The sequence below is a fragment of the Dama dama genome, chromosome 9, assembly GCF_033118175.1.
Source record: "Dama dama isolate Ldn47 chromosome 9, ASM3311817v1, whole genome shotgun sequence".
Lineage (NCBI taxonomy): Eukaryota > Metazoa > Chordata > Mammalia > Artiodactyla > Cervidae > Dama > Dama dama.
This window is the reverse complement of record NC_083689.1, coordinates 18,781,836-18,804,570: the sequence shown is the minus strand read 5'-3', so window position 1 is coordinate 18,804,570 and position 22,735 is coordinate 18,781,836. Positions and strand designations below refer to the sequence as shown.

General features: G+C 45.6%; 1 protein-coding gene across 1 annotated transcript; it reads right to left on the bottom strand.

Moving 5' to 3' along the window:
- Positions 1-4,876: 4,876 nt before the first annotated feature.
- Positions 4,877-13,211, bottom strand: QTRT1 (queuine tRNA-ribosyltransferase catalytic subunit 1). Its single transcript, XM_061150318.1, has 10 exons — positions 12,903-13,211; positions 12,589-12,657; positions 12,355-12,493; positions 8,382-8,460; positions 8,141-8,256; positions 6,088-6,226; positions 5,794-5,869; positions 5,559-5,668; positions 5,329-5,416; positions 4,877-5,215 (listed from the first exon to the last, which is right to left on the bottom strand). The coding sequence occupies exons 1-10, from the start codon at positions 13,143-13,145 to the stop codon at positions 5,063-5,065; spliced, it is 1,212 nt and encodes a 403-aa protein (XP_061006301.1). The 5' UTR covers positions 13,146-13,211; the 3' UTR covers positions 4,877-5,062.
- Positions 13,212-22,735: the final 9,524 nt, after the last annotated feature.

The following is a 22,735-nucleotide window of genomic DNA, read 5'->3' as shown; positions in this document are numbered from 1 at the left end:
GAAGGAAATGGCAACCCACTCCAGTATTCATGCCTGGAAAATCCCATGGACCGAGGAGCCTGGGGGGCTACAGTCCATGGGGTCGCAAAGAGTCGGACATGACTGAGTGACTTCACTTTTCACTTTCACATTGTTCCATGTCTGGTTCTAACTGTGGCTTCTTGACCTGCAAACAGGTTTCTCAGGAGACAAGTAAGGTGGTCTGGTATTCCCATCTCTTTAAGAGTTTTTCAGTTCGTTGTGATCCACACAGTCAAAGGCTTTAGCATAGTCAATGAAGCAAAAGTAGATTTTCTGGAATTCCCTTGCTTTTTCTATGATCAAATGGATGTTTGCAATTTGATCTCTGGTTCCTCTGCCTTTTCTGAATCCAGCTTATACAACTGAAAGATCTCAGATCATATACTTCTGAAGACTAGCTTGAAGGATTTTGAATATTACCTTGCTAGCACGTGAAATGAGTGCAATTGTACAGTAGTTTGAACATTCTTTGGCATTGCCTTTCTTTGGGATTGGAATGAAAACCCCTCTGCTCCACAAGAGAAGCCAACACAAGAAGCCGGTGTACTGCAGTGAGGAGTAGCCCCTACTTGCTGCAACTAGAGAAAGCCCTCACACAGCAGTGAAGACCCAGCAGAGCCAAAAGTAAATAAATAAAAGCAATGGTATTTCTCTCCCCTTTGCCCAGGCCCTCAGGGAAGAAAAAAAAAAAAAAAAAGTGGGGAGCAGGGGAAAAGCCTTTTGAATTCAAGAAGAAAAGACTTAGATTTTTGGTTGTCTTTATGTAAAAGTTCACTTGTAAATGAACTATTTTAACTGACTTGAAAGTAAGTACTTACAAATTAAATCTATAGAAAATTGAAAAAAAAAAAAAAAGAAAATTGAACAAGATAAATTTTAGGATCCATGATCTGGGAAATAATCCAGTACTGAGTTGATATTTGCTACTGAAGATGGCTTAAGTTTGTTGCTTTGATTAATATAGACATGTCTAGAGTTATCAGTGTTAAGTATAATATTCCTGTTGTACCTAGGTTTATTGGAGGTCAAATAATACCTTATTCTACCTGTTACAAATTTGTCCACAAGAAAAATAACTCAACGTGGGAAAAAAACTTTAAAGAAATTAAGATATTTGTTTTCAGTAAATGAAAGTGTGAGGAATAAAAAAATACTGAAAAGAGTTATGCATGATCAGGATTTCCTAAGACTAGACTGAATTTAGTTGGGAAAATGACTCTTATTGGGAGTATACTAAAGACTTGGATTTAACTTTTTCTTTCTGTTCAGAGAAAAGTTTTCTTGAAGTGACATTTTTGATAACAGAGTTTATGAATTTCTTTGCCTTCAAGTGATTTTTATTTGCTTTTGAGATCTCCGGTTACTTTGGTTAAGGAATAAGTATTGTCTCATGGTGATATTTAACCAAGTGTTTTAAAACTTTTTGACTAGCTTCCCAAATATCAAATTTTAATTAAAATTATTTTAATTTCTAGGTAACTTTGGCATGCTTCAGAGGGCCCCCTGAAACATTCCAAAGGGAGATATTAAACTAATTAGGCTCATTTGGTATGTTGAAGTGCATGGGAAGTAATCAATTGAGTAATCAATCTCCTCAGGTTATATAGTATGGTAAATGCTACTATTATAGATAACCTATAAATTATATGGAGTGCGTAAAATTCTGATATGTCCCGGTAGAATGTTATCAGTCATGATTCTAGTTACTATCTTGAAGTGTTGGTCACAGCCATAACCAAGTTTCTTTGTCAACTGCATTGTAATTAGATTTTAAGCATGCCTTATTAAGTCTTCCACCATTATAGACAGTTACGGTTTTATTCTGATGTTTTTTGCAAAACTGCGTCCTCTTTTGATTTACAGAAAGGACTTTGGGATAAATACAAGTTTCTGACTTTCAAACCATAATGCTGAACTGGCTAAGAAATTAAAGGATTCTAATGGGAAACCTGATGGCTTCACAAAGATTAACAAAAGGACTGAATGAGCTCATGAATATGCTTGTAACTTTTATAGTGTCTATCTGAAAAATGACTGGTTTGAATCTCTTTTCCAGGTGTAAGGAAAATCTCCCCCTCAAACTAATTATGACTTATAGTAATTTGGTAAAATTATACTTTTGTAAGCAAAATTGAAACATTTACCTTCCTATCTGACCCCTCCAGAGATTGGAAACTCTTAGGTTTCCAGTTAGCTTTATCAGGTAAGTTAGAATGGCTACATCACTAACAGGTATAGAAATCTCAAGGAATTTTGGAGACTTTGAGAAGGGAGGAAATCCCCTAAACCTGTTAGGTGAAATCTGTGACAAGCCTTTGGCTTGACTTTCCTAGCCCTGAGAGGCTTTTTTAAAAGTTCAGCCCAAGACTAAAAAAAAAAAAAAGTTCAGCCCAAGACTCATTTTATAAGTTTCAGCAAGGAAAAAACAAAAAAGTCTATCATTAATTATGTTTATATAAATCATCAGGAAAAGTTTATTGAAATCAGACTTTTTTCACAAACTAGTCTTAATTTGGTTATATTTGGTAAAAATGAGGGTATTTTTAGGGAGAAAAAGATGGTTCAATGAATGTTAAATCCTAGTTTTGTTACTGGAGGCCTGTATCTACTAAGACTCATCTCCTGGATAGTTCTTTGCTGTTATGCTATATTAATGTAAAATAATTGAATTATTAAAGGCCATCTAAGTTTGTTTCTGAAGCTGATTTCAGTAATCTTTGGATGAAGATCAGATGCCTCATGACCTGCAACCAAGACTGGAAAAAGACATCACTTAAGGGACTGTCTCCAACCTGGGTGGAAGGACCTTTTATCAGAGGATAAAAAGGTCCTTTGGTCCACTCCACCAGGATGAGAAGACAACATCAGAAGCAGACACCTTGCCCAAGATGCTAGACCTGATTTGTATGATCATTTATAGTGCTTTCTTGACTTCTTGGACTTTCGCATATAAATCAAATGTTTTTCCTCATGAACAGGATCCTGTGCTAGTTTTAAAAATCAATCGAATTGCTGGGTTTGTGGCCAATTACCTCTGTCTAGTATTTCTGGATTACCTTGGTGGATTTCTCCCCTCCAAGCCTCTGAATAGATAGACCTTAGAAAATTTATTTCAGGAGAGTTCAGTCCTGTTCTTTCTACTCATGGTATTACTACTAGATGGGATCCTCTCACCTGGTCAATTAGTAATACTTGCTCTGGCCAGAGATTTAAATTTTCTTTTAGGCACACTAAGACTCTATCAGAATGAAAACCTGAGTCTCAATCAAAAACTGTAACATCTCATCTTTACAGGAAAACTCCCATAATGGGATGGATCTATATCATTAACACCAGGCTGGGGTCATTTAAGTATTAAGTTCTCCCTTTATCTTAGGAACAAGTAAATTATATCCTTAAATTCAGACTAATCAGCCTAGCAACACTAGGAAATTGGGCCAAGAATCTTAAGGACGGTGCAAATGTCATTTACCTAGAAATAATAGACGGGTACAGAACAGACTAAGTAAAATGACCTAAGAATATACTGTGCTTCGTTGCTCAGTTGTGTCTGACTCTGCGACTCCATGGATATAAACCACCACTCTTCTGTCCGTGGGATTTTTCAGGCAAAAATACTGGAGTGCCTTGCCATTTCCTTCTCCAGGGGATCTTCCTGACCCAGGGATCGAACCTGGGTCTCTTCTGTCTCTTGCATTGCAGGTGTATTCTTTACCCGCTGAGCCACTGGGAAAGCCCAAGAATATCTGGGTTGCACCTAACAGAAGTTCAGGGTGTGCAGGAAGTCAGGCCCTTAATTCTCTCATGACTTTGATAATACTGCTAGCTATGCTTAGTAGCTCAGTCGTGACTCTTTGTGACCCCATGGACTGCAGCCTGCCAGGCTCCTCTGTCCATGGAATTCTCCAGCAAGAATACTGGAGTGGCTTGCCATGCCCTCCAGAAGGGGATCTTCCCAACCCAGGGATCAATCCCAGGTTTCCCACATTGCAGGCGGATTCTTTACCCACTGAGCCACCAAGGAAGCCCAATGCTTCCGGCTCTGTTATTTGTATCCGCCAGTTTTACAAAATTGTTGTTTCTTACAATGATCAACTATGTAACTAAGCCTCCAATGAAAATAATGATGACCAGATGACTTGCAGCAGTTGATGAAACATATAGTTCTGTACACGATCAACTATTAGAATAGTGTAACTCTAGTTATGGGAAGATGCAGTAAGAAGGAATATGTTCCTGGACCATAACTAGAAGACAGCTGTACAGAGATCTTTGACTATTAGGACCTAGTCCAGTAATAGCACACTGAGTGGCTTATCAATAAAATCTTCTCCAGAGAGCATTCCTAGTAGCGTGGGACGAAATGGTCATGAAGTGCCTCCCCAAGTATGGTCGAATCTGTTACCATGATGGGGCCCTGTAACTGTCACTTGCCAAGGACATCTGCCATCTGCCTCTGTGGAGACTGATCCTGTGCTGTTGCAGCTGCTGACCTTTGACCTGCCCTGAACTCCCTTCAGGGCAGAGAAGGAGGCACTCTGTGCTCCAGGGAAACACGGAACAGGTCTTTGGCTAGTCAGATATTTTCAGGAACTGATTTCATGATGCCAATCCTTGCACCTCTTCAGATCTGGAAAAGCACTAAATCCCTTCATGGTGACATCAGCTCCTCATTTTGCAGAAAACCTTTTGTAAAATCAGTGCCTGAATGCCTTGAACTCCTCCTTCACCAAAATCATATATACTGACCTCCCCCTACACTGCCTCTTTGGAGCAGTCTCTCAGCGCTATCTGAGGTTCTGTCTCCTGGGCTGCAGTCCTCATTTTGACCCAAAGAAAGGTTAACTCGCAACTCTCACCTTTTGCATCTTTTTTTTTAGTTGATGGGCCCCAGTGACACTCAGACCAGAAAGGAGACTTAGACAGGCCACTTCCCCAAGAAGACACAGACATATTCTATGTTATAATTTAAAAAAAAAAAAAGGAAAAGTCCTTCAATATATTCCATCCCCTCCTTTCCCCTCCCTACCCCCAAGCAGGGTCAACCCAGTGTGATCCCCACAGAGGCCAGGGCTTCAGTGGCCCAGGTGGGACAGAGGGTGGGGTCCCCATACATAGTGCTCATGAAGTCCCTCACGAAGTCCGGAAAACGTTTCTCCACAATGCTGGCTCGCACAGCGCTCATCAGCCGCAGCTGCAGGGTGGGAGCAAGGCGGGAGGCAGGTCAGCCATCAGCCACCAGCCACCAGGAGACCGCCCGCCCCGACCCAATGCCCCTGGTCTTGCTCCTCCCAGCCACAGGCCCACCTGATAGGCGATGTTGTGAACAGTGAGGTGATGCAGGGCCGCGGTGTTGTCACTATGGAGCAGGGAGTGCAGGAAGGCCCGGCTGTGCCTGCGGACAGGAGGTGGCCGGCAGGGGGCGCTCAGTGGGGCCAGGTCCTACCCACCCCCGCCCCGCCCCGCCCCTACGCCTGCCCCTGCCCCTGTCCCCCCCCCCCCCCGCCCCCCCGGCTCCATCCTCCATCCTCTCCTACTTCTGGCAGGTGGGACAGTCACACTCTGGGTCTATGGGGCGGAAGTCCTTCTCATACTGCTTCTTCTTCAGTTGCAGGTTCCCCGTGGGCACTAGGGCAGAACCGAAGCGCTGGGGGCAGGGGCGGGAGGGAGAGGGGGAGGGGGGTCAATCAGGTTTGCCTCTGCCTGGCCTCACCTCTACCTCCGCCCCGCCCCCGAATCCCTCCCCATTTCTGCCTCTGCCCCGGGCCTCACCGCTGTCCGTGTAGGGAAGACACAGTCAAACATATCGCATCCGAGAGCCACGCAGACCACCAGATCGGTGGCATAGCTGGGGGGTGGGGTGGGTAGCAGAGAACCTCAAGCCCTGATCACACACCCAGGGCCCCCCTCCCAACATGGGCACCCTCACCCCCAGCAGAGGGCGAAGTTCCCTCCCAGACAGGGCTGTGTCCTTCCCCGGTCCCCGACACCCCGGGGCAGGGGTTCCCAGGAATCCACTCCCCACAGGCGGGTGGGGGGGCGGCATCTCCCCTCTCCTCCACGTACCCGACGCCCATCAGGTAGCGGGGCTTGTCCTTAGGCAGCCGCGACGTGCTCAGCGCCACCATCCTCCAGAACTCGCCCTTGCTCTCGCCCCCGCTCAGGCCCCCAATGGCGAAGCCTGGCACATCTCGCTTGGTCATCTCTGGAGGTGGAGGAGCAAGGGCAGGGGTGATCAGACAGAAAGAAGCAGGGGTGATCAGGCAGAAAGAAGCAGGGGTGATCAGGCCTCAGCCTCCTCCTCTTCACCCCCAGGAAAGAGTGGGGGTGTGTGTATGTGTCTGTGTGTCCTGGGGCTGCTGGTGATGTCAGCTACTGTCTACAGAATGCCTGCGACATCTGTCTCTCCTCAGGAGAGGCGCAGGGCCCACGCTGCCCCAGCCAAAACCCAAGATGAAGCCAGATATGTTTCAGAATTTTCCAGATTTTACAACCGTGCACATCCTACATGAGGAATAACTGCCTTTCATCAAATGCTGTAATGTTTCGACAGCAAAATGTGTACAGACTCCTAATAACTGGGGTCAAGAGGTCTGGTCTTGCCACCAAATGAACTGCAAATCCCTGCAGGTTTTGGATATGAGAGGTGGGCAAACTGGGACTTCCTTGGAGGTCCAGTGGTTAAGACTCTGTGCTTCCTATGCAGGGAGCACAGGTTTGATCCCTGGTTGGGGAACTAAGATCCCACATACCACATGGCGCAGCCAAAAAATTAAATTAAAAAAAACAACAACATACAATCTTCATAAGAGTACACAGTGATGCCAGGTACAGGCGGGACACCTTGAACAAAATTTCCTCTTTATTCCTCACTTTGACCCCTTGCCATTGGGAATGGGTTTCCATTTTTACAGAGGAAGAAAGTGAGGCTCAGAGAGGTCAAGCCACTAGCCAAGGGTACATAGCCATGAGGCAACAGATCAAGGGGTTGGATCCAGTTCCGTGGACTCCGGAATGTAGAGTCCTGCCTATGACACCTCACTGCCTCTGGCCCCCATCTCTGCCTCCCCTTCGTCTCCATGGCCACAGCCTTAGTCAAGCCCTCTGTCGCCCACCCCGCCCCCCTGGCAACTACTCCAGCTTCCTCTTGGACCTTATGCTTCCCACCCCACAGGGGTTTTTCTCCCACTCAACAGCCCTCCACGGCTCCCCAGCACCTCAGTGTGGTGTCCCAGGCCCCCTACTGTCAGCACAGTGCCTCGGGCCCAACCCTTTGCCCCTGACCTACTGCCCAGGGCCAGAGCAGCACAATGTATGAGTTTATGCTGTAGGTTGCAGAGCCCCAAGTCTGGGCACAAACCCCAGCTCTGAAACATCCAAGCTGTGTGGCTGAGAGTACGGGAACTTAACAGCTCTGTACCTCAGTCTCTCCTTCTGTAACCTTGGGAATCTGCAAGTTCCCACATTACAGGATCTTTATGAAAACTCCACCGAATAATCCATGAAGAGCATTTGGCAGAACGCCTGGTGAACACCTGGAAACTGATGTGTTCTGTGTGCTAAGTCGCTTCAGTCATGTCTGAATCTGTGCGACCCTATGGACTGTAGCCCACCAGGCTTCTCTGTCCATGGGATTCTCCAGAAAAGAATACTGGAGTGGGTTGCCATGGACTCCTCCAGGGGATCCTCCCAATGCAGGGATTGAATCTGTGTCTCTCATGTCTCCTGCATTAGCAGGTGAGTTCTTCACCACTGTGCCACCTGGGAGATTGATAGCTATTGAAATGATTATTATTTTTTTTAAATGATTATTATTCTCCTAACACTCTCTATTCCATGATGTTCAGGCCTTTGCTTCAGCCATTCCTTGCACCTAGAATGCTCTTTCGCCTAGTAACAACCACTCTCGGGAATTTCCTGGCAGTCCAGTGGTTAGGACTCTGAGCTCTCATTGCCAAAGACCAGGGTTTGATCCCTGGTCAGGGAACTAAGATCCCACAAGTCCCAGGGTGCGATCAAAATTAAAACGAAAATAAAAACAACACTCTCTAAGCATGCCAGGCCCATGTGGGGCTCTCTGTGATAGGAAAGCCCTGGTCCTGTTGGCACATGGCTTTACCTTCAAGGCAAGTGGCTCGGAGATCCGCGTCCAGCCCCCCCTGGATGATGGCAAAGAGGTTCTGCTTGTCCGGCCGCCGATGGGCTGCTATGCAACGGTCCAGCCAACGGATTGATCTGCAAGAGGACCCTGGTCGTGAACCCTAGAGACCTGGTGAGGGGCAGGGAGAATAGGCTGCAGGACCAGGAGGCCCTCCCCCTCCACACACACACACACATACACCCCCTGTACACACACATACCTGTACATGGCCTCTTCCACACGGGGCCCCGTCACAGTACTGCTGACCACATCATCCAGCTGCATAATGATGTCTGAGCCTGGAGAGATAGGACCACAGTTACTGGGAAAGCCCCCATGCTGAGGACGAGCAGGACCCCACAAGTCCCTCTCCAGGTCTTGCTGACTCCCACTTAACCACCCCAATCTGTTTATATAGCAGCCAAAGAAATGCACATCTGGGGCGGGGGGTACGGGGGGTGCTTCCTTGATGGCTAAGTGCTGAAGAATCCGCCTGCCAAGCCAATGCAGGAGACATGGGTTCAATCCCTGGTCCGGGAAGACCACACATGCCACGGAGCAAGTAAGCCCATGTGTCACAACTGCTGAGCCCTTGCCCTGGAGCCTAAGAACCCCAGAGCCCGTGCTCCACAACAAGAGAAGCCACTGTGGTGAAAAGCCAGCTCACGGATGAAAAACCTGCCCAGTGATGAAGACCCAGTGCAGCCAAAAATAAAATAAACAAAAATGTTAAAAAAAACAAATGCACACCTGGGAACTTCCCTGGTGGTCCAGTTGTTAAGAATCGGCCTTGCAAAGCAGGGAATGAGGGTTTGATCCCTGGTCAGGGAACTAAGATCCCATATGCCTTGGGGCAACTAAGCCCATGCTCCACAACTAGAGACTTAGTGAACCACAATGCAAAGTCCCACATGATGCAACAAAGACTGTGCCTGCTAAAACTAAGACTTGACGTAGCCAAATAAATAAAATTTTAAAAACAAAATCCACATCTGATTTTGCCACCTGTCAACTAAAACCCTGCCCTGGCTACAGAATAAAATCCCAACTGGGGAATTCCCTGGTGGTCCAGGGTTAGAACTCCGTGCTTTCACTGCCATGGCCTCAGGTTTTGATTCCTGGTCGGGGAATTTAGATCTCACAAGCCCCACGGTGTGGCCAAAAACAAAAAACAAAAAAAAAAATTCCCACCTCTGCAAATTTATCCTTTAAGAACAAAACAAGAAGCTTCCCAGGTGGCTCAGTGGTAAAGAATCCACCTACCAATGCAGGAGATAGAAGTTCGATCCCTGGTCTGGGAAGATTCTACATGCTGGGGAGCAACTAAGCCCATGTACCACAACTACTGAGCCTGTGCTTCTGGCTTTCAGAGCCAGAAAGTCGCAACTGCTGCTCCCATGTGCTGCAACTACTGAAGCCTGCACTCTGGAGGCCACTGTCCGCAACAAAAGAAGCCACTGCAATGAGAAGCTAGTGAACCGCAATTAGGTAGGGCCCTCTGCTCCCAATAACTAGAGAAAAGCCTTTGCAGCAACGAAGACCCAACATAGCCAAAAATAAAGAAAATAAATTACAGAAAAAAAAAAAAAAAGAATAAAACGATGTGTGTACCAAGTAATTCCTCCTAGTGTGTCGGGAGTCTAAGCGTCCTTCAATAGGGGTCAAATTAAGGTTCTTTCCCACAATTCCAAAACCCAGAAACGTCTCAAAAATCAAAGGATTTTTCTTGTGCTAATGGGATACCCATGTGGTAGCAAAACTTGACACAGTTGTCATCTTTTTTTTTTTGTAATTTTTTTTTTTTTTAGTTGTCATCTTTTAAACAACCCAATTTACCATGAAGATTCGTAAGCGTTAATGCAATAAATGTAAAGCGTATATACCATATGATCCAGCAATTCCACTCCTGGGTATATACCCAAAAGGACTGAAAGCAGGGTCTCAGAAATATTTGCACAGCCAGGTTCACAATAGCAATATTCACCAGAGTTAAAAGCTGAAAGCAACCCAAGTGTCCATCAACAGTTGAAGAGATGAACAAAATGGCACAGAGACACTCCCATGGAATATTACGGAGCCCTAAAAGGGAAATTCTGCCACACGATGTAATATGGATGAACCTTGAGGACATCATGCCAAGTGAAATAAGCCAATCACAAAAAGACAAATACTGTATATTTCCATTTATACAAGGCTCCTAGAGGAGTCAAATTCATATAGTGGAATGGTAGGTACCAGGGACTGGAGGAAGGAGAATGGGGAGTGAGTATTCCATGGGGACAAGAGTTTCACTGTGGGAAGATGAAAAAGTTCTGAAGATGGATGGTGGGGATGGTTAGACAACAAGGTGAATGTACTTAACACCAATGAACTGGACACTGAAGGGTAAAGATGGTAAATTTATGTTATGTGCATTTTATTACAATTTTTTAATTAGAAAAAAAAATGAAGTGTAATGTACCACAGGGTACTGCCCCAGGCCTCACTGAGGTACTATGTAATGAATGGTATATACCCTCTATTATCTCTCTAAAATGTAGGAATTCTGATACCTATCTGGCCCCAAGAATTTCAGATTAGAAACTGTGGATTTATAGATCAGAAAAGCTCAAAGAAATACTGCTACAATGTGTCACTATAGGAAAAAAGCACAGTGAACCATGCTAGCCAAAGATGGGGCGATGAGAGAAGCAACAAGGATTTTAACTGCAGTGCAGTGAAATGTATCAAATACATTTAAAAGCATGAGTTCAGGGCAATCCTGAAAAACTAAACATTAGTTTGTCATCAAGAGAGGATGCTAAGTAATCAACCCATGAAAACTAGTAAGAGGGGAAAGAATGAATCCTACTCTTCCTACATGACTGAAATTATTCATATGTGGTCTCCCAGGAGTAGGTGAGAAACTTTTCTCTTTACAGAAGTAATCTGGCTAATAAATGAAGAAAGAGGGACTTCCCTTGGTGGCCCAGTGGCTAGGACACCATGCTCCTAATACAGGGGGCCAGAGTTTCATCCCTGATCAGGGAACTAGATCCCACATGCTGCAACTAAGAGTTCACCTGCCATAACTAAATATTACGGATGTCACAACTGAAAAAAAAAAAAAAAAAAGATCGCATATGCCCAAACAAAGACTGAAAGGCCCTCTGTCTTTCTAATTAAGACATTAAAAAAAAAAAAGACATTTTCATCATTCCTTGTCTCCTTTTTGGACTGCAAGTTCCATAGATAGTATGGTACCAGAACCCAGGCCCATAGCTATGAGCAGAAACCATGGAATATCTGGATAGAGGGGGGTCTAAAAGCATCAATCTGCTTGGAAGATGGAATGTTTTGAAACTGTTTTCATAGCACTTTAGATTGAGAAATGTTAATTGTCTATATCAAAAAATGTAGGTTATTGATGGCAATGGTAGGGGTCTAAAGCCTCCCAGATACACTCCTTGTCACCCCCATTATTTCAACATATCTTTGCCCAGCTCATTTACTATCTGAGAGAAACAACCGACAAAGTCCCACATAGTCAAAGCTATGGTTTTTCCAGTAGTCAAGTATGGATGTTGTGAGTTGGATCATAAAGAAGGCTGAGTGCCGAAGAATTGATGCCTTCAAACTGTGGTGCTGGAGAAGACTCTTGAGAGTCCCTCAGACTGCAAGGAGATCAAATCACTCAATCCTAAAGGAAATCAACCCTGAATGTTGTTCACTGGAAGGACCAATGCTGAAGCTGAAGCTCCAATACTTTGGCCACCTGATGGGAAGAGTTGACTCACTGGAAAAAACCCTTATGCTGGGAAAGGTGGAGGGCAGGAGGAAAAGGAGTGACAGAGGATGAGACTGTTGGATGGCATCAACTCAGTGGACTTGAGTTTGAGCAAACTCTGGGAGATAGTGAAGGAGAAGGAAGTCTGGTGTGTTGCAGTCCATGAGGTTGCACAGTTGCAAACGACTGAGCAAGTGAACAACAATAACAAAGAGAAACAACCGCAATAAAGGTAACACTAAAAGCTACTATAAGCCAGGCACTGTGGTAAGAGAGTTACCGAAATTACATCATTATCTTTGTAAACGATCCCCATTCAGGATGATTAAACTGAGGGTGAGCGACTTGCCCAAAGCCAGCATCACCAAAGGGGCAGGCCCATTTCACCTCCACCAGGGGAAGGAGAGACTCCCCAGGATCCACTCACCTAGCGCGTTCTGGATCTCCACGGACCTCTCTGGGCTCAGAAGGGTCTCATCACCGTCATAAGGGGAACGGAAGCGGACGCCCTCCTCCGTCACTTCGGACAGAGACACCAGGGACACCATCTGGAAGCCGCCGCTGTCCTGAGGGAGATCCCACCGCAGGGCTGTCAGGTACTGGATGGGGAATATCTACCCTCAAGGAATGCCGTCGAACCCCAGCCTCGACCCCACCTTACCGTCAGCAGATTGTGGGGCCAATTCATAAAGCCGTGGAGACCTTGGGCCTTCTGGATCAGCTCTGGGCCCTGGTTTGGCGGAAGAAAGGGTCAGATTAGGGGTGAGTGCAACCCTGGGTTCAAATGTTAGGGGCGGCAAGTTTGGCCAGCTTCCATCCTCGCTGGTCCCTCACGCCCAGCACAAGGCCTGGGCCACCCGGGACCCTCGATACGCGTTTGTCGATAGACTTTGGGAGGCGTGCTCAGGTCTAGGGAATCTCCTGGACTCCTCCACGCTCTGCCGCCGCAGCCCCGCTGGGGCGTAGCCCACCCACCGGCCTCAGACCCAGATGGTAGGTGTTGCCCAGGCAGATGCGGCAGCCCAGCGCGTCCAGTTGCTCGGCCGTGATGCCCTTCATAGTGGCCTGCGTGCCCACTGGCATGAACACCGGAGTAGCCACCGGTCCGTGTGGCAGCCGCAGCTCCCCGGCTCGGGCCCTGGAGCGGCTACACTCGGCCACCAATCGCATGATCCGCGGGGCCGACTCCAGGGAAGTCTGGCTGGCGGCTGCCGCCATCTTGCCTGCCTTAACCACGTGAGCAGTGGAACATCCTGGGCGGCGCCATGTTGGCTGAGGTCACGTGACGCGCGATGAGGGCGGAAGCTTGGGGACAGCGTCAGATGAACCATGGAAACGGACGCCGTCCCGCTTCTCTCCGCTGGATACCCAGTTTGTTCCCACAGGCGGCGCACTGCCGCAAAGTGTTAAAATTTTCTTGGCTTGGAGGCCCATTCCTGCCACTTTCTCGCGGTCAGAGCCTCTCTACGGTCTGATTGTATCCTTCACCAAATGGCACGAATTCTATTACCTAGACATAAGGATGTCTTGAATGTTGAATGACAAAATCTAAGTTTATAGATTTTTACACCGTGCCTTAACGTAGTCTTTTGTCTTTTTCTGGTCGCGCCTCACAGTTTGCGGGATCCTAGTTCCCCAACCAGGACTCAATCCTGGGCAGAGTCCTAACCACTGGACAACCAGGGGATTCTCTGTTTTGTCTGTCTTGATTATTGCCTTGCTCCAAGGGCTTAGAACAGGACATAGCACGTAGTACATACTCAATAAGCATCAGTTTATGCAATGAAAGAAGACAGATTTACAGAAGGGGAGACTGTTCGACCATTCATTCAGCTTAGATTTATAGATACATTCCCCACTAGTGCCAGCCTCCATGTCGCACAGGGGTGAGAGAGGATGGGTCACGAATTTATTAAGCACTGGCTGTGTTTCACTAATAATAACAGCAGTGTGAAAGTGAAAGTGTTAGTCGTTCAGTGCTGTCCAACTCTGCGATCTCCCGTGGACTGTGGCCCACCAGGTTCCTCTGTCCATGGAATTCTCCAGGCAAGAATACTGGAGTGGGCAGCCATTCCTTTTTCCAGTGAATCTCCCCAACCCAGGAATCAAACCTGGGTCTCCTGCGTTGCAAGCAGGTTGTTTACTGGCTGAGCCAGGGAAGTCCAATAAGTGTTTGTGGCTCAGTCCTATCCAACTCTCATATATATTTTATTAATCTTAGGATTGGAAATGGAGCTGATATCTATTCTTGCCAGCAGAGGGCGCGTTTGCCCTAGAAGGCTTCCTTTCAGGACCACTGGCCTAAACTGGACTCACCTCAGCAAGACGCTGATCTAGAAGCCTTGGGTTAATGCTTCGGGTTTCGCAGTGTGGTGGAGTCCTCACTTAGGCTACGTCTGGAAAACATCCACCAATAAAGCCCACCTTAGGGCCTTTGCATTTGCTATCGCTATTGTCAGCAACATTCATCTGATATACCCATGACTGGGTTATATTCTCACTGCCCCATTCCTCTTGACCTTCCCAATCTTTTTTAAATAATTTCTAATTTTTATTTGTGGCTGCACCGGGTTTTCATTGCTGTGCTCGGGCTTTCTCTAGTTTCAACAAGCAGGGGCTGCCCTTCATTCTGGTGCTCAGGCTTCTTATTTGGTGGCTTTTCTTGTTGTAGAGCACGGGGCTCTAGGTGCTTGGGCTTCAGTAATTGTGGCACATGGGCATAGTTGTTCCGCGGCATGTGGAATCTTCCTGGACTTTGGATTGAGCCCGTGTCCCCTGCGTTGGCAGGTTCTTATCCAGTGTACCACCAGGGAAATCCCCCAATCTTTTTAAAAAATAATTTTATTTATTTATGGCTGCCCTGGGTTTTCACTGCTGCTCAGGCCACTCTCTAGTTGTGGTGTGCTGGCTTCTCATGGGGGTGGCTTCTCTTGCAGAGCACAGGCTCTAGGGTGCACAAACTTTAGTAGTTGCAGCTTTAGGGCTCTAGGGCACAGGCTCAATAGTTGTGGCCCATGGGCTTTTTTGCTCCGTGGCATGTGGGATCCTCCTGGATCAGGGATCAAACCGGTATCTCCTGCATTAACAGGAAGATTCTTTACCACTGAGCCCCCAGGGATGACTTCCCCAATCTTAAGAACCTTCCAGGGACTTCTGCGGTGGTCCAGTGGTTAAGACTTCCAGGCTCCCAATGCAGGAGGCGTGGGTTCCATCCCTGGTCAGGGAACTAGAACCAGCAAGCCTCAATTAAAAAGATCCCACCTGCTGCTACTAAGAACCCACAGCTAGATAAGCAAAAAAAAATTTAAAAAGAACCTTCCATCACCCATGAGTGTATATCACATAGCCTGTAAGTCATATAATGCGTTTAAGGACTTCTGTACCAAAGGCAACCCACTCCAGTACTCTCACCTGGAAAATCCCATGGATGGAGGAGCCTGGTAGGCTGCAGTCCGTGGGATTGCTGAGAGTCAGACACGACTGAGTGACTTCACTTTCACTTTTCCTTTCACGCATTGGAGAAGGAAATGGCAACCCACTCCAGTGTTCTTGCCTGGAGAATCCCAGGGACGGGGGAGCCTGGTGGGCTGCCGTCTATGGGGTCGCACAGAGTCGGACACGACTGACTCGACTTAGCAGCAGCAGCAGCAGTACATTGACAATGCCCACTTTTTTTTTTTTCAAACATTGATCTATTTATTTGGCTACACTGTGACTTAGTTGCAGCATGCAGGGTCTTCAGTCTTTGTTGCAGCATGCAGGAGCCTAAGTTATGGCATGCAAATTCTTAGTTGTGTTACATGGAATCTACTTCCTTCCCCATCCAACCATCTCATCCTTTGTTCTCCCCTTCTCCTCCTGTTCTCAATCTTTCCCAGCATCAGGGTCTTTTCCAATGAGCCGAGAATTTAATAAACTTGACTTATGATTCCATTTTATTTAAAGTAGATTTATTTAAGTTTTTTTATTTAAGTGTTTAAAATAGATAATACATAATTCAAAAAATATGGATAAAATGTATACTGTGAATTATCTTTCCCATGCCTGTCCCATGTAATAGTGCTAACCTCTTAATGTTTTTTAACCTCTTAATATTAAGTGATGTTTAGTATTCATTCTTATGTATACTTACAGACATATTTTACAGCATGATAAAAGAAAATATGTACTTTATTTCTGCAGTTGTTTTGTTTGGAGTTGATTTCATCTCAGTATACTAATAATTTTTTTTTTTAATCTTCTGGAATCTTTCATACTAGACTGATGATGTTTCTGAATTATCCTTTTCCACTAGTCATGGATCACTGACCCATGGAATTGTCTAATATTTCAAAACTCTTAACAACTCACTCCAGTATAAGTTTTATAATAGTTTTTCCAGAACTAAGTAGCACCATGGAGGTCTGGGAGAAATTCTACTGTCTATTCTACTAATAAAATCATATTATACTACATCTGTTGTCCCCTTCTCCTCCTGCCTTCAATCTTTCCCAGCATCAGGATCTTTTCAAATGAGTCAGCTCTTCACATCAGGTGGCCAAAGTATTGGAGTTTCAGCTTCAGCATCAGGCCTTCCAATGAACACCCAGGACTGATCTCCTTTAGGATGGACTAGTTGGATCTCCTTGCAGTCCAAGGGACTTTCAAGAGTCTTCTCCAACAGCACAGTTCAAAAGCATCAATTCTTCGGCACTCAGCTTTCTTTATAGTCCAACTCTCACATCCATACATGACCACTGGAAAAACCATAGCCTTGACTAGACGGACCTTTGTTGGCAAACTAATGTCTCTGCTTTTCAATGTTATCTAGGTTGGTCATAACTTTCCTTCCAAGGAGTAAGCGTCTTTTAATTTCATGGCTGCAGTCACCATCTGCAGTGATTCTGGAGCCCAAAAAAATAAAATCTGCCAGTGTTTCCCCATCTATTTGCCATGAAGTGATGGGACCAGATGCCAGGGTCTTAGTTTTCTGAATGTTGAGCTTTAAGCCAACTTTTTCACTCTCCTCTTTCACTTTCGTCAAGAGGCTCTTTAGTTCCTCTTCACTCTGCCATAAGGGTGGTGTCATCTGCATATCTGAGGTTATTGATATTTCTCCTGGCAATCTTGATTCCGGCTTGTGCTTCATCCAGCCCAGCATTTCTCATGATGTACTCTGCATATAAGTTAAATAAGCAGGGTGACAATATACAGCCTTCACGTACTCCTATCCCTATTTAGAACCAGTCTGTTGTTCCATGTCCAGTTCTAACTGTTGCTTCCTGACCTGCATACAGGTTTCTCAAGAGGCAGGTTAGGTGGTCTGGTATTCCCATGTTTTTCAGAATTTTCCACAGTTTATTGTGATCCACACAGTCGAAGGCTTTGGCGTAGTCAATAAAGCAGAAATAGATGTTTTTCTGGAACTCTCTTGCTTTTTCGATGATCCAGCAGATGTTGGCAATTTGATCTCTGGTTCCTCTGCTTTTTCTCAAACCAGCTTGAACATCTGGAAGTTCAAATCCCTTACAATTATACAGTGGAAGTGAGAAATAGATTTAAGGGACTAAATCTGATAGAATGCCTGATGAACTATGGACGGAGGTTCATGACATTGTACAGGAGACAGGAATCAAGACCATCCCTAAGAAAAAGAAATGCAAAATAGCAAAATGGCTGCCTGAGAAGGCTTTACAAATAGCTGTGAAAAGAAGAGAAGTGAAAAGCAAAGGAGAAAAGGAAAGATATACCCATTTGAATGCAGAGTTCCAAAGAATAGCAAGGAGAGATAAGAAAGCCTTCCTCAGTGATCAGTGCAAAGAAATAGAGGAAAACAATAGAATGGGAAAGACTAGAGATCTCTTCAATAAAACTAGAGATACCAAGGGAATATTTCATGCAAAGATGGGCTCAATAAAGGACAGAAATTGTTTGGACATGACAGAAGCAGAAGATATTAAGAAGAGGTGGCAAGAATACACAGAAGAACTGTAGAAAAAATATCTTCATGACTCAGATAATCACGATGGTTTGATCACTCATCTAGAGCCAGACATCCTGGAATGTGAAGTCAGGTGGGCCTTAGGAAGCATAACTATGAACAAAACTAGTGGAGGTGATGGAATTCCAGTTGGGCTATTTCAAATCATAAAAGATGATGCTGTGAAAGTGCTGCACTCAATATTCCAGCAAATTTGGAAAATTCAGCAGCGGCCACAGGACCAGAAAAGGTCAGTTTTCATTCCAGTCCCAAAGAAATGCCATGCCAAAGAATGCTCAAACTACCACACAATTGCACTTATCTCACATGCTAGTAAAGTAATGCTCAAAATTCTCCAAGCCAGGCTTCAACAATACATGAACCGTGAGCTTCCAGATGTTCAAGATGGTTTTAGAAAAGGCAAAGAACCAGAGATCAAATTGCCAACCATGTTTATAGAACTGTTCAATTTTGCGATAAGGTGCCTGTGAAATGGTCTCTCCATTGGCTTTTATTTACATTCCATGATTGCTACTGAGGTGAATGCCTTTTCAGATGTTTAAGACATTTACTGACATCTTTCTTTTTTTATTATTATTATTTTCCATTTATTTTTATTAGTTGGAGGCTAATTACTTTACAATATTGTAGCGGTTTTTGCCATACATTGACATGAATCAGCCATGGATTTACATGTGTTCCCCATCCCGATCCCCCCTCCCACCTCCCTCTCCACCCGATCCCTCTGGGTCTTCCCAGTGCACCAGCCCTGAGCACTTGTCTCATGCATCCAACTTGGGCTGGTGATCTGTTTCACCCTTGATAATATACATGTTTCGATGCTGTTCTCTCAAAACATCCCACCCTCGCCTTCTCCCACAGAGTCCAAAAGTCTGTTCTGTACATCTGTGTCTCTTTTTCTGTTTTGCATATAGGGTTATCGTTACCATCTTTCTAAATTCCATATATATATGCATTAGTATACTGTATTGGTCTTGACATCTTTCATTACTCAGATAATTTGGTAGCAGATTCAACACGGCTGAGCTGAGCACTTATATATAAAATCTCCATATGAAACAAAAATACAAAATAGTGATCTTTGGAGATTGTAAATACAAGAGTATTCATTGAACTGCACTTTTGTATTTTATATACTTCTGCATTTTTAATATTCCACATATCCAAGTGTATTAAAAAACTCAAAAAACAAAAGGTGAAGAAACTCAGTCCCACCTCATCCCCCACAGACTTTCCAACACATCCACCCACTTTCCAGTTCAGCCTTTCCTAGTAACATGTTTTATCAGATTCTTATGTCCTTCTAGTGTTTGGTTTTTTTTTTCATGCAAAGAGAAGCAAATATTATTACATACTTATTTACATATATCCCTTTGTTCACAAAAGCAGGCTTGCTAGTTACTGTAGGGAGTGCACTTCACTTTTTGTGAACACCTTGGAGGCTATTTCATGTCAGTACATAGTCTCCTTGTTCTTTTTAAAATTTATTCATTGAAAAAAAACTCCGATACTTTGGCCACCTGATGCGAAGAGCTGACTCATTTGAAAAGACCCTGATGCTGGGAAAGACTGAAGGCAGGAGGAGAAGGGGATGACAGAGGATGAGATGGTTGGATGGCATCACTGACTCAATGGGCATGAGTTTGAGTAAACTCCGGGAGTTAGTGACGGACAGGGAGGCCTGGCGTGCTCCAGTCCATGGGGGTCACAGAGTTGGACACGACTGAGCAACTGAACTGAACTGAGCAAAAATTTGGAGGGGATCTTAGTTTCCTGGCCAGAGATTGAACCCAGGCCCTCAGAGTGAAAGCGTGGAGTCCTAACCATTGGACTGACTGGGAATTTCCATTCCTACATTTTTTTAAAAGTTGCCCAGTATCCCAGAGTATGGATAGTCCACCTCTTGCTTATCAGGTTGTTTTTCACTTGGGTTGTGAGTAAAATTTTTTGCTTCTACAAACAAGGCTGCAATGAATAATCTTGTATTTAAACCATTTCACAGGGCAACAAGTATTATCTTTAGGAAAATTTTCTAGCAGCTGGATGACTAGGTCAAAGACTACAATGAGATCCTAGCAAATGCCCTCTATAGGGTTTGTGGCAACTATACTGACAGAACAGAAGCACAACCTCTCCAACCTCTCTCCTCACCTGCTGCATTAAAAGGAGAACTCTGGTAACTCCGTGCCATTTTTAATGTGCATTTGTCTTATTCCCAGTGAGGTTTGGCATCTATTCTTCACTCCCACCTTCTTGAAACATTCTTCCTATAGACTTTCTAGCCTCAGTCTCCTAGTTTTTAGTATTTATTTTTAATTCTGCCAGATAATAATATGATGGTGATGTTTAAGAACCAACATTGCCAACACTAACAGAGCAAGTGCCAGTGTGTGTCAGGTGTCTGCTAAGCCATCTGCTGTCATTGCCTCATTTGACTCTCACAGTATAACAAGGCAGGTACTATTATCTCCATTTTATGAATAAAGTCACTGAGGCAGAGATATTTTCTAACTCACTCCTGGTCACATGAGTAGTAATCAAGGAACAGGAATTGAAATCTAGTTTTGGGGCTACCCTGGTGGCAAGGAATCCACCTGCCAGTACGGGAGACATGGGTTTGATCCCTGATCTGGGAAGATCCCACGTGCTGTGGAGCAACTAAGCCCATGTGCCACAACTACTGAGCCTGTGCTCTAGAGCCCAGGAACCGCAACTACTGAAGCTGTGTGTCCGAGAGTCCAAGCTCTGCAACAATAGAAGCCACTGTAGTGAGAAGCCCAAACACCACAACTAGAGAGTAGCCCCAGAGAAAACCCCAAGCAGCAGTGAAGACCCAGCACAGTCAAATAAGGAAAGTTTTTTAAAAAGAAGGAAATCTAGTTCTGTCTGAGCCCCATGAAGCCATCCTCTTATACATCTTCTTTTCCTGAATAAGGCAGTATTAGGGATTTTAGCACAGGGCAGAGACAAAAGGGTTACAGCCAGAAGAACCAGAAAAGGGGATTCAGAAACCAGGTGACTTTGGTCAAATCATGGGCACTCTACCTCAGTTTCTTCATCTTTAAAATGGGGCAGAGCATCATGATGAAGGTAAACAGTAAACGCCAAAACACACACGTGAATATACATGCAATGGATATTAGGGAGCACCAACTCTGTCAGGCACTGTTCTCACTGCTGGTAACATAGCAGCAAACAAGCAGACAAAAATCCATGCCCTGGAAGTATGAACAAGAAAAATTTGTAGAACATATCAGTCTCAGGTAGTGAAGAGTGTTGGGGGAATAATGAGGGCAGGAGAGGAGTTGGGAGGTGACTATTTTAAGTAGAGTGGTCTAGATCATCCTCAATAAGGTGAGCTTTGAGTCAAGGCCTGAAGGAAATGAAGAGGAACTCAAATGAGATCTGAGAGATCATTTTAGGCAGTGGGAACCATGAGAGCAAATTCTCTGCTGAGGTAGGAATGTACCTGGATCACTTGCGGTGCAGCGGGGAGAGCAATGTGGCTGCAGGGAGTGAGGGAAGGGGCAGAAGGTGGAGATCGCGCGAGACCCCTGGTTAGCAGCGGGGACTTTGGGATTCCTCTGAGCTAGATAGGAGCGTGGCGGTTTCTTAACGGAGCGTTTAGAGAGGTTTTCCTATCCCCAGAGGTAAAATCGGGGGCTGGAGGTAGGTTGCAGCCGAGGCTCAGTGGCACCTGCTTTAAGATTTCAGCTCTGTTCAGCAGGGAGGCCTGGGGGGGGCGCCACAAGGCCGTCCGGCGCAGGGAGCGCGACTTCAGCACTCTGGACAGCGCCACGCACTCCCCCCCCACCCCACCCCCGGAGGCCAGGGAAGCTGCAGACCTGGGGGCGGAGCCTGAAGAAGCGGCCTATTAAAAGCCGCGCGCCGCGCACAAAGGGCTCACCCAATAGGTAGGAGCTTGAGGAACTGTCCAATTGGGAGCGTCGGAGCGATGACGCACCGAACGACGTTGAGAGGCAGAGCCTGTGGAAAGCCTCTAGGCGGAGCGGGGATTGTTGATTGGCCCTGTTGGACTTGCTCAAGAGGCGGTCCTAAGAGCTCGAAAGAGGTCATTTTCGAAGGGGTTATTTGGAAAAACCGATACTTGGATGGTTTCTGCACCCAAGTGAAGCCGGTGTACTTTCCCAGGTTGAAAGTCTCAGTGAATCTCCCAACCCTTCCCTCCATGGGGTCGACGCAACTGTGCAGAAGAGCCCCCAAAACTGGAAGTAGGGGCTTCTCCTACTACGGTTCTCAGATGCAGAACGGCAGGAGTTGGGTTTGCTCTGGAGCGGAGTTTGGGGTACCTCTGACGTTATAATAGAAGTCCTTGCAGCCTTGGGATCGGGTTAATTGTCCCAGGAGCCCGGACGATGTTTTCTCTGATTCATTCAGACAGGGTTGGGAGCAGTCCTTGTGTACTAGTCTCAGCCCCCACAGCCTGGGTGCCAGGCCAGCTTTTTGGGAAACACCAGAAAGGCCATGGACTAGGACTTCTGACCTGTGTGGAATGACCTCTATGGCCACTGCCTAAACATTCCAGCCTCTCCCCCCCACAGTAGAACAGAGTAGTGAGCCTGGACCCCTCTCTTTATCTTGGCCCAAGATAATGCATCACACTTTGTCCCAGTCAGCTGTTTAGGATATGCAGTTTTAACCCCTCTTGGGTCTGGAAGGTGGTCCCTCGCAAAGTCCAGCGGACTTTTGCCACAGAATCACTCTGAACCTCAGCTCAGTTGTTGCAGAACGGACCTTTTTGTTGGTCTCTCAGTCTCTGTTTTCACCTCTACCACAGGTTCTTTGCCCAATATCCGAAAGAATTGCT